The 11,930-nt window shown below is 48.2% G+C and overlaps 1 protein-coding gene across 1 annotated transcript; it reads left to right on the plus strand.

Annotated features, from left to right (window-relative positions):
• The first annotated feature begins 990 nt into the window (after positions 1-990).
• Positions 991-11,646, plus strand: SMIM7 (small integral membrane protein 7). Its single transcript, XM_060008104.1, has 5 exons — positions 991-1,072; positions 1,154-1,195; positions 1,694-1,746; positions 5,822-5,912; positions 10,590-11,646. The coding sequence occupies exons 1-5, from the start codon at positions 1,047-1,049 to the stop codon at positions 10,603-10,605; spliced, it is 228 nt and encodes a 75-aa protein (XP_059864087.1). The 5' UTR covers positions 991-1,046; the 3' UTR covers positions 10,606-11,646.
• Positions 11,647-11,930: the final 284 nt, after the last annotated feature.

Here is an 11,930-nt window from a genome sequence, read left to right on the forward strand (position 1 = left end):
GACCCGCCCCCGCCCGCCAGGCGCCGCCCCCAACCCTGCCCCCGCGGGAGAGGAGGGGCGACCGCTGGCTGGCCTTGGGGCGGGTGGTGGGACCCTCCAGTCCCATGGAGGCCGGTCGGTCCAATGTCCCACACTGTCCCTCGGGCCATCACGACCCCATTCAGCCCAGCCAGGCGGGGTGCGGGGTCCCCGTGGAGTGTGAGTTGGACAGGGGATCTGTCCTTGGAGGGGGGCGGGATCCGTTCCCCACGGAGCCCACCCAGGCGGGACGGACCAATTAGGACCGCGTTCCTGTGGGGCTGATCAGGACCCAAGTCCTCTGTGGAGCCCTTGGATCCGGACCTCCATCCCCCGTGGGACCAGATCAGTTGTGAACCACATACTCCCGTGCCCCATAGGGTCCATTCGGTCAGGACCCCCGTCCTCTATCGAGCTGTCATGATCCCAGCCCTCTGTAAATCATGACTTCTGTGCCGCGCAAGGAATCCCGTCCTCCTAGGGAACCGCTCAGTCGGGACCCCCGCCCCGGGTAGTGCCTGCCTAGTGGGGATCCCGCCTTCCGTGGGGCCCAGGAGGAGGCCCTTTTGGAATGCAACAGTCGGGGCGTCCATGCCCGGTAGAGCCCACTGCATCAGGACTCATTCCCCTATGCATTTCAGTGATCAGGGCGCACCGTTTCTCTAGAAGCCGCATCCGAGAGCCCAGCCCAGCAGAAGGCTAGTGCTCTGGCTGGCTGGTCTCTCACGCATGCGCGAAAGGCTTCCAATCCGTTACCCAACCCTGCCCCCAGATGGCTCCGCCCCTGGGTGACGTCATGATGCCTCCCCGCCCTTTCTTGGTTACCCTCCCCAGGCCTTCCTAGCAAGGAGCGGCGCTCGCTCTTTCTTTAGGGGGCTTGGCCTGCAGAAGGCGGGACCCTGCCTGCCTTGGTCTTTGATTGGTCCAGCCCTCTCTAGAGCTGCTTCGAGACTGGTCGGCTCGTGTTCCTCTCCCCTCCCTTCCCGAGGCTTCCGCTTCCTGTTCGGACGGACGCTCCGGCAGTAACAATGATCGGGGACATCCTGCTGTTTGGGTAATTAGGGGGACCAGAGGATGGGACGTGAGGGCCCGACAGGGTGGGGGCGGTCCAGGTAACCGCATTCTCCCTCTGCAGGACGCTGTTGATGAACGCCGGGGCGGTGCTCAACTTTAAGCTGTGAGTAGGCCGCGTTGGACCGTGGCTCCATCCGGGGGACCCGTAGCCCCGCCTTCGCGAGCGTGAGCCCGGCCTACGCCGCCGGCCCCGCCCCCAGGTCCCAGCCCCAAGTTCCGCCTCCAACCGGGTCCATCCTTTTGTGACTCTCCGCGCCGCCGAGATTTGAACTCCGGACTCTCAGTTCCCCCGGGATCCCTCTGCTCGCACCCATGAGAGCCTCAGACCCATCCCCCGAGAATCTCTTAGCCCTAATCTGTACCCGCAGCCCCGCAGCTGGCTGCCTCGAACCACTCTCTCCACCCCGTCGGTGGCTGCAGGCATGGCTGTGATTGGCTGGGCAAGGGGTGGCCCAGGGAACATCACTGAACCGCGCAAAAGAGGTCACACAGCAAACCAACGGTAGGGCTAGAGCTCCCCTCTGAGCTGGGGATCAGGGCCCGGGGACTAAGTGGTCTGTTTGTCCTATTGAAAGTGGTCGCTGTCTGCTTCTGTTTGTAGGAAAAAGAAGGACACGCAAGGCTTTGGGGAGGAGTCGAGGGAGCCCAGCACAGGTAAGGTCTCCTTTCTGTACTCTGGAATTGGTACATTTCAGAGAGGACAGTTCTTTTTCACCAGTTTTCTTTTAGGGGTGTGTGTGTGTGTGTGTGTGTGTGTGCGCGCGCGCGCGCGCGCGCGCGTGCCTGAGTTTGTGCTGTTCCTTCTACCCACCTCTGTCATCCACTGCTTTCTCCTACCAGACCTCCCTGCGTAGGTCAGCACTCATATCACTTCTTACAGTTATAATTTTCTTTTATGTATGCTGTCATCTGGCTAATATCTAGCTCTCACACTCGACCTTAAGCTCCAGAGAAGAGGCTCCAGCTTGTTTTGGCTCATCTGTGTCCTTGCAGTTCCAGCATTCCAGCATGAATGAATGAATGAGCGAATGAATGAACAGCCTATTGTTTCCAGAATGCTGTAGACCTGTTTGTTTAATTTTCAATTAGATTAGCTTTCAGATAAATCAGGAGATGTCATATAAAGATTCAGATGTATGATTTTTCAAGAAAAATTGGAACATTCTACAACTTGGGGTTCAAGCGACCTTTTGACACCTGTTGAATAGGAGTTGAGAAGCAGGACCCCACTGAAACCGGGCCTGTGGCCTCTACCTCATCCCAGCCCCTGCCCCCTTTTCTTTGTATCATTTCACATGACTGGCCCCTGGAGGCCCTAGAATATATACTTCCTGCTAAATTGACACATGTGACTATTTGGAGTCTAATGGGACCTGTACGTGACTATTGTATCCATTCATTCATTCATTCACCAAACATTTATTGAATACCTATTATGTACCAGCCACTGTGCTAGATGCTGGGGACACAGCAGGGAACAAGACAGAAGTAATTCCTGCCTTTGGGTTGTACTCCTATGGGGTGGGACAAACAGTCCCTAAACAAGGAACACACAGTGAAGAAGATGTCGGGAGGATAGCAATGGGGTTGCTGCTCTGGCTGGGCTGTGTGGAGGGAAGGCCCTCTGAGGAGGTGGCATTGCAGCCAAGGTGGTGGGTGCTATGATGGAGCATTGCATGAGGACTATAGGAACCCTAAGGGGCAGCGAATCTGAAGGCAGTCTGACAGCTCCCCTTTACTGGGGGCCTGCCAGGTGGTGGCTGCCTTGTTAGGTACTTCCTATGGGTGTTTCACTCCACCTCCATTCCTAAAAGGTAAGGAGCATTTTCCCATTTTACAGATGAGGAAACTCAGGCTCAGAGATGTGGCTCAACTTGTTTGTGGCCACACAGCAAATCAGCGACAGCATTGGGATTTGAGCCTGGGTTTTTCTGACCTCAGAGGTTGTCCTCTCAATCACTAGACTGTCCTTCTGTTCATTCATGCATTCATTCAGCAGCTGTATACGTTGCTTACCCACTACGTGGAAGGCACTATTCCAGCCCCTGGGGATGTGATCTATAGATCTGAGTTGGAGCTATGGTAGGTGGGAAATTAGCCACGTGGGCTCGAAAGTGGCGGGAGCATTGGTGACAAGGATAGTCAGAACGGTGGCTTCCCTCTGATCGGGGGCTCCCTGCTAGGCTCCTTCAAACTAGGACTCTGTGTTGGCAGTTGCCCCTGTAGATCATGCTCCTCTCCCTCCATCCTCTGCCTGGCTGACCCCTAATATCACAGTGGCTTCATTTATTGAGAGTGTCCTATATATCAGGCACCGTACTGCAGCCTTCCCAGTCCCCCATCATCCCCATTTACACAGGAGGAAACTGGGGCATATGTAGGCCCAGGTCACTTGTGTGGAAGGTCAGTAAACTCCAGCCCACGTTATTTTTGGCTGCATTGGGTCTTCGTTGCTGTGCGCTGGCTTTCTCTAGTTACGGGAAGCCGGGACTACTCTTCGTTGCAGTGTGTGGGCTTCTCAATGCGGTGGCTTCTCTTGTTGTGGAGCATGGGCTCTAGGCGTGTGGGCTCTAGAGCACAGCCTCAGTAGTCATGGCGCATGGGCTTAGTTGCTCCACGGCATGTGGGATCTTCCTGGACCAGGGATCAAACCCGTGTCCCCTGCATTGGCAGGCAGGTTCTTAATCACTGCACCACCAGGGAAGTCCCCAGCTCACGTTTAAGGTTGGAGTTCACACACTTTCCCAGTGAGTCTTCTTCTGACCCCACCTGCCTCCCGATGCATGCCAGGTTGGGTTCCCCCATTACAGCTCCCATGGCACTTGTCCTAGTGAATAATCAGGTGTGTGGTTACTTGCTTTTATATTGGTATTTGTCCTCCCTGTGAGCTCCTTAAGGCAGGGGCACGTGTCTCATTCCTTCCTGTATCCCCTGCACTCAGCTACTCCGTGGGATGAGTAGCCTTTAGTCAGCGTTTGTTCATGGTAAGAGAGGCCATTTTTGTGATCCTGGGCTCAGAGAAGGGCCTTGCCAAGCAGTGCCTTGCAGACATTCTGGGAACGGATCTGTCTGACATTTGTAGTCTGTGCTGGGCCAACACTTATATAGGCTATGCTACGTGTTGCTAACCCCGTGGCTTGGACAACACTGGACTTGTCTAAACCATGTAGAGCAACTTGTGCTCTTCATGCGCTTGGATGGTGCAGCAGTGCCAGGTGGCGGTCATGTTGGGTTGCTGTGGAAGTTTCTGAGCTTCCCAGTGTTCCAGCTCTGGTCTGTGGATGACACTTTGGGTAACACCCTTGTAGATCATGTAATCTGGATCCATTCATTTCATTCTGGAGGCCTCAAGAGGCTGGGCAATCAATTCAAAACCCCAGAGGAAGGTCCTGGAACCCGAGTCTCTAGAGTCTTTGTTTTTAATTAATTAATTAATTGCTGCGTTGGGTCTTCGTTACTGCACCCAGGCTTTCTCTAGTTGCGGCGGGGGTGGGTACTCTTCGTTGCAGTGTGTGGGCTTCTCATTGTGGTGGCTTCTCTTGTTGCAGAACACGGGCTGTAGGTGCATGGGCTCAGTAGTTGTGGTTTGCGGGCTCTAGAGTGCAGGCTCAGTATTTGTGGCACACGGGCTCAGTTGCTCCACGGCATGTGGGATCTTCCCCGACCAGGGCACGAACCCGTGTCCCCTGCATTGGCAGGCAGATTCTTAACCACTGTGCCACCAGGGAAGTCCCTCTGGAGTCTTAATGTACCAAATTCCCTCTTCTTGGAGTGGTTTCTGTTCCTTGGCATCAGAGGGGACTAGAGCTGGTCGTCACCAAAGCAGAACTCCCATTTTGCTTGCCTGAATTAGTATGCTTTTTCAGTTGTAAACTCTGAAAACCAGCTCAAAGTGGTTAAAGCAAATTGAAACATCGAAGCGTAGAATGGTCCTCGGGCACACGTGGATTCAGGGCTTAAACTGGCTCTCCAGCTTGTGACCCTCCCCAACTCTCTTTTCCTCCTGATTGGTTTTACTATCAGGCTGGCTTGTGTTGACAAAGATGACCCTAGAGCAGGGCTTGGCACATTTTTCTGTAGAAGGCCAGATGATAAATAGTTTAGGCTTTGTGGGCCATAGAGTCTCCGGTGCAACAGTTCACCTCTGTAAGTTGAAAGTAGTCATGGATAATATGTAAATGAGTGGGCATAGCTGTATTTTAATAAAACTTTATGGCTGTTGAAATTTGAGTTTCATGTAATTTTTGTGGCTCACAAAATAATTTGTTGGCTTTTTTTTTTAACCATTAAAAAGTATAAAAAACATTCTTCATTCATGGGCTATACAGAAATAGGTGGCAGAGGCCAGCTTTGGCCTACAGGCCATGGTTTGCACCCTGCCTTAGAGGACTGGGCTTACATCTTTGCAGTCCAGCTAGCCTGGCAGAAAGCAAGTGCCTCTTTCCTGGTAGTTCGGGCAAAAGTCCCAGGGCTGGCTCTCATTGGACAGACTGGGGTCACGTGCCCTTCCCTGAGCCAATCAGAGGCTGAGTGCTTGGTCCTCTCAGGGGGTTGGTCAGTGGCAGCTATAGCCTGAGTGCTCAGGGCTGGGGAACAGAGGTGGCCCAAATGAAAAGCCATGCTGCCATTGGAACATGGGGGCAGTGGGTGTGGGGTGGGCAGAAGCACACTGCAGCCGTGACAACAGAAATGTTAGCACTGCTTGTGAAAATGCTTTCTGACCTTCCAGGTGACAACATCCGGGAGTTCTTGCTGAGCCTCAGATATTTTCGAATCTTCATCGCCCTATGGAATGTCTTCATGATGTTCTGCATGATCGTGTAAGTCCAGCCCGCCTCTCTCCTTCATTGTCATTATCCTCAGGGTCGCTCTCCAGAATGAACCTCTGATGGTCGTTTTCTGTCCTCCCAGTCTGCACTTTTGTGTCATGCTTTCTGCTTTCAAAGTAAGAACTCTCCACACTAGAGAGGAAACTGGGGTCTGAAGGAATTAAACTATGTCACCGCAGTCCAGACTGGAGCTTCGATTGGAACATGGTGTTCTTCAAGTCCTGGCTGTGCCTGGTGCCTCAGCAGAGGCTGCCAAGAGATGCCTTCCCCTGAGCCCATGGCTCCATCACCTCTTGCCGACTCTGTTGATTGTGCTTAGCCTATACTTGGCGTTGGCCAAAGTGGAAAATACGTCTTGAAAGGCCAGCGTGCTGCTGGGTCTTGCTCCCAGCCTGCTGGAAGCCAGCAGGAGTGCATTCAGGCTTTATTTCTGCTTTTTATGCCTATTTTATTTTCTCATTAGACTAAAAATATCCAATTGGATTGGTTTTCCTTTCAGTGTCAAGACCATGCTGTTAGTGAATTACGAGACTCACAGTAAACAGACTCAGGGGAAAAAAACAAGGAGAACCTGGGGTTCTGGGCCAGGCTGTGCCCATCTCCATGTGCTTCCCCTAAAGAGGAAGAGAGTGAAAAGTTGGCTGTCTTGAGTCATTGAGATGCTGAATTTGGGGTTGCTGTGTGGTCCTTCTGCCAGCCCAGTGGCTGTTTGAGGGGATGATTCCAGGACTTAGGAGATCGGGGGAGGAGGGGTTCTGTGCTGCTGGAGAGTATTTTAGAGCCCAGAATGAGGGCTGTAGTGTATGCCCAGAGAGACCCTCTTTGGGAGCTCAGATGAGGCCTGCCTAGGTACAGAGAGGGCTCATGAAGAGATCAAGGAATTTGCAGAAGAGTGTACGAAGTATAACTAGCTGTCACAGGAAGTAGAAGTGTTGGGGGGCTCCTCCAGCCTTTGTCTCTCTAGATTCCCACCTATCCATTCATTCATTTATTTATTCAAAACTGTCTTTTGAGGGCTGTGCTCTGAGATTACAGTTGAGACCGAAACAGCCATAGTCCCTGCCTTCAGCGAATGCACAGAATAACAGGGATGTAAAATAAACAAATAGGGGGAAAAAATCGGTTGTGAGATGGAGAATTGGAAGGGGGCTCCCAGTTTAGGAGGGTCAGGGAGAGGTCCTCTGAGAAGATGCCATTCAAATCAAGACCTACAGAACGAGAGGAAAGCCTGCCATTTGCAGAGCTGGAGAGAGGCACAGTAGCACCAGAAGCAGCATTGGCAAAGGTCCTGGGGCAGAGAAGAACTCGGTGTGGTATCATCATTTTGTTCTTTTCTGTCCGTTGGCTTCATCGTCCTCTCTTACCTGACTAGCTACTTCTACTGCTCTACCTGCTGGCCTGTGACCAGGATGGTAGCCTCAGGCTTTGTGACCTCCCAGCTCAGCCCAAGGCTAGCTTAGCCAGTAGCCCAGTGTCCTGATTTTGATTTCTGGGAGTATGCAGGTGTCACCCAGATCTACTTGGATTGGGGGTTCCTGCTTCCAGCCACTTAGGTCAGGGGTCAGCAAACCACAGCCCATGGGCATGGGCCTCTGCCTATTTTCATGAATGAAGTTTTCATGAATGGAGCCCATGTCTGTCACTGCTTTTGCACTACAATGGCAAGGTTGGACCATTTTGACAGGCTTACAAAGCCTGAACTACTTACTGTGTGGCTTTTTACAGATCCCTGACCTAGGCCAGCTCTTTCAGCACATGCCGTGAGTAAGGGAAGCTTTTCTCTAGAAAGGGCTCTGTCAGGGAGGCAGTGACTGGCTTTTTCAGGATATCAAAAACTGGAAATCACCTAAGTCTCCAAGAATAGGAGAAGAGTCAGGTAACTCGAAGGACACCCATACGACCAACTGACAAAACACCATCATTGATAACGTGCCTGAAGGTTCTGTCTACACAGGAGAATGGTTTGAAAGTAAAGAAGGTCGGGTGTCACCTGTATGCACACTCTGGTGTCAGTTGTGACTTGCACGTAGTAAACATTGAATAAGTGCTGAGTGGGTGTGTGAGGGAAATAACTTCCAGTGAGAGAGTTGGAAGGATCTACTCCAGACTGTCCACGGAGGTGACTGTGCTGTGACTGCTGAGGAAGTTAGTGGGCTCAAGGGATAGTTTACTATTCCATGTACTCATTTCTGTATTGTTGGAACTGAGCTCAATTGGAAATTTTAAAAAGTCATAAAAAACTTGAAATACAGGGAGAAAGGTGTCTGAACATTTAGAGACCAAGGGCACTGATATCTGCGACTTTGAAACATGAAAAATAAAGTAGATGGATCAATGGATAGATACACAGTAAAGCAAAGCATTAATTGCAGGTGGTGCATATGTAGGTGTTTGCTGAACTGTTATAACTCTTCTATATATGTTGAAATCTTCATTAAAAAAGTATGGGCGGGGAGAAGATAGGGAGAAAATGAGAGTGTCAAACCATGGAAAAGGGTTTTAATAAGTAAAAAGTGGAAGTCAGTCTTCACAATTCAGTATTTTGTAGTATTTTCCTATGGTTGTGCAACCGTCACTACTCTCTAATTCTAGACTATTTTCATCCCCCTCAAAGGGAAACCCAGTACCCATTAAGCATTTCCTTCCCATTCCTCCTTCACGCAGCCTTGGGCAACCATTGATCTCCTTTCTGTCTCTATGGATTTGCCTGTTCTGGGTATTTCATGTTGATGGAATCATACAGTATATGGCTTTTTGTGTCTGGCCTCCTGCATTCAGCATAATGTCTTCTAGACTCTTCCATGTTGTAGTGTTTATCAGTATTTCATTCCTTTCTGTGGCTGAATAATAGTCCATTCTATGGATATGCCACAGTTTGTTTATCTGCTCATCAGTTGATGGATATTTGCAGTGTTTCCATTTTGAATAATGCTGATATAAACATCTGTGTACAAGTTTTTGTGCAGACTTAAGTTTTCAGTTCTCTGGTATATAACCAGGAGTGGAATTGCTGGGTCATATGGTAACTATATTTATCCTTTCTTGGAACTGCCAGACTATTTTCCAAAGTAGCTGCAGTAATTTTCATTCCCATCAGCAGGGTATGAGGGGTCCAGTTTCCCCACATCCTTGCCAATACTTGCTATTGTCAGTTTTTTTGATTATAGCCATCCTAGTGGATGTGAAGGTTGATTTGCATTTCCCCAATGGTTAATGACATTGAGCTTTCATGTGTTCATTGGCCATTTGTATATCTTCTTTGGTGAAATGTCTTCAGATCCTTTGCCCATTTTTTAGTTAGGTTATTACTGAATTGTAGTTCTTTTTATGTTTTGGATACCAGTCCCTTATCGGATATATGATTTGCAAGTATTTCCTCCCATTCGGTGGATTGTCTTTTCAGTTTTTTTTTTGTTGTTGTTTTTTTTGTTTTTTTTCTGGTACACGGGCTTCTCACTGCTGTGGCCTCTCCCGTCGCGGAGCACAGGCTCCGGACGCGCAGGCTCAGCAGCCATGGCTCACGGGCCCAGCCGCTCCGCGACATGCGGGATCCTCCCGAACCAGGGCACAAACCCGCGTCCCCTGCATCGGCAGGCGGACCCTCAACCACTGCGCCACCAGGGAAGCCCATCTTTTCAGTTTTTTGATGGTGTCATTTGAAGTGCAAAATCCTACAATTTTGATTAAGTCCAATGTATCTGTTTCTTCTGTTGCTTGTTCTTTTGTGTTATAGCTAAGAAGTCATTGCCTAACCCAAGATTATAAGGATTTACACCTAAGTTTTCTTCTAAAAGTTTTATAGTTTTAATAGTAGGTCTGTGATCCACTTTGAGTTAATTTTCGTATATGGTGTGAGGTAGGGATCCAACTTCATTCTCTTGCATGTGGTGACCCAGTTGTTCCTGCCCCATCTGTTGTTATTTTTTCAAATAACCTTTTTATTTTGGAAAGAGTGTAGATGTATAGAAACGTTGCAAAGGTAACACAGAGAGTTCCCATATACAATTGAGCCTTGAACAACACAGGAGTTAGGGGTGCCGACCCACCTCACAGTCGAAAATCTGAGTATAACTTTACAGTTGGCCATCCGTATCTGCAGTCCTGCTTCCATCGATTCAACCAACCTTGGATTGTGTAGTACCGCAGTATTTACTATTGAAAAAAATCCACGTATAAGTGGGCTGGCGCTGTTTAAACCTGTGTTGTTCAAGGGCCAACTGTGTATCTTTTTAACAATTCTGTGGTTTTCCCCTGTAGGCCTGTATCATAACCTATTCCCAAACTTCATGAACATTTATACAGTTTCTAGGCCTTTTCTATTCCAGATTTTCTTCAGTTAACAGAGTTATCTCTAATAATCGTTTGTTTACTCAAAGGTCTTTTTATTTATGAAAGTCACCACTGATTTGCAGTGATAGAGAATGGGCTAAAATAAAATGTTACAGATTCATACCAAGTAGATACTTTTTAAAAGAGTTACTTTTTTTTTAAGTGTACAGTTTGGCAGCGGTAAGTGTGTTCACATTGTTGTGTGACAGAGTTACTTACAAAATCAGAAAATGATGTAAAATGATCTTAGTGATAGTAACCAGAAAATATTTCCTGAAAGTGTTTTCAAGGCAACCGCTTCCCATCCTCATGGATGTTTCTGCCCTCTGACTTTTCCAGGCTCTTTGGCTCCTGAGCTCCAGGTACAGAACCGGAAACACAGCTTCTCAGAGTGTCTCTTCCTCCATTCCTGACGACTTCAAGAATGTTTCTGACCAGAAAACCGGTGACCTTCCCAGAAAGTCCAAGCTTGTGGTGGGTGGAAAAAATGTTCACCAAGATGAACAGTTTCCCAGCCACGTCACTGTTTTCTTTTCAAAGATATTTTCACTTTGATCTCTGCCTTGAAATGCTGTCTACTTAAAAGAGTTTGAAGAGTGTTTATGTGAGGGGCTGTGGTATCTAGATTGTTTAATCAGATCAGAATCCCTCTTCTACCAAACTTTCACCCATCTGGGTATTTATTGGTTTATTTTTAATAACCATCCTTTTCCGGTTCAAATTATACAGATTTTTAAAAATCTTTTGTATCCAGGGATCTGAAGCAGAAAGGTTGGCTTTTAAGTTTGATGTAGCCTCTTATTGGACTGCATTTGTGAGGAATGAACAAGTTCATTGTTGCTGGGTCTGTGTCCAAATTCCTTCCCCATCCCAATGGGCTCTGCTTGGCCACTCCATGCTGCTGAGGTTGTCCCCAGGACTTGAAGGGTGAAGTGTTATGGGTTCCTGTGGAAGAGAGGTGCAGAGCAGTTGGCAGGGCGGATGGCGGTTTTATGAGAAACTTTGCCTTGCCTTGAAGCCCTCTATTAAAGTAACTTTTGGGGCCATTAATTGTATAGTTTTTAGAATGAGAGTGATTTATGTGGTGATATTGGGACCCAGTTCTGAAAGCTTGGGTTTTGGGGTCTGCTTTTCAAGTGGATGATTTCAAGGTTGAAAAACAAGCCTCAATGGAGGAAATACAGCATTTTGCATAGAAGCTTCTTTGAAAGGGATTCCTGGTTTAATCGCCAACATGACCACTTGGGTGGTCAGTGCCTGGATCCTACAGGTGTTTGATTTGTTTGTTGTGGTTTTTGAAATCCTAACTTGCAGGTAACCTGGTAGGAGGAAAGAATAAATATGCAGGCTCTTAGAACTAAAGAGCATTGAAAATAAAGCTCATTTCTAAAAAGGACCTTTTGTTTATACATTTTTTAACCAAGAAGTCCTTTGTAAATTTTTTTTATTTTTGATACTTTCATCAGGTTTTTTTTTTAATTATTGAATATAGTTGATTTAAAATGTTGTATTAATTTCTACTGTAGAAGTTAACTGTCAATTTGAGTTGTTTCAAATTACACTTTGGGAAACACCTAGGATTCATTTATTGTGGAGGCTTTCAAAAAGTCAGAAAAGAGGCAATGTTAGATACTCCTTTTCAGTTTTTGTTCAATAAATGTTGGGCAGGAATTGGGCAAA

This window comes from Delphinus delphis, chromosome 3 (assembly GCF_949987515.2).
Source record: "Delphinus delphis chromosome 3, mDelDel1.2, whole genome shotgun sequence".
NCBI lineage: Eukaryota > Metazoa > Chordata > Mammalia > Artiodactyla > Delphinidae > Delphinus > Delphinus delphis.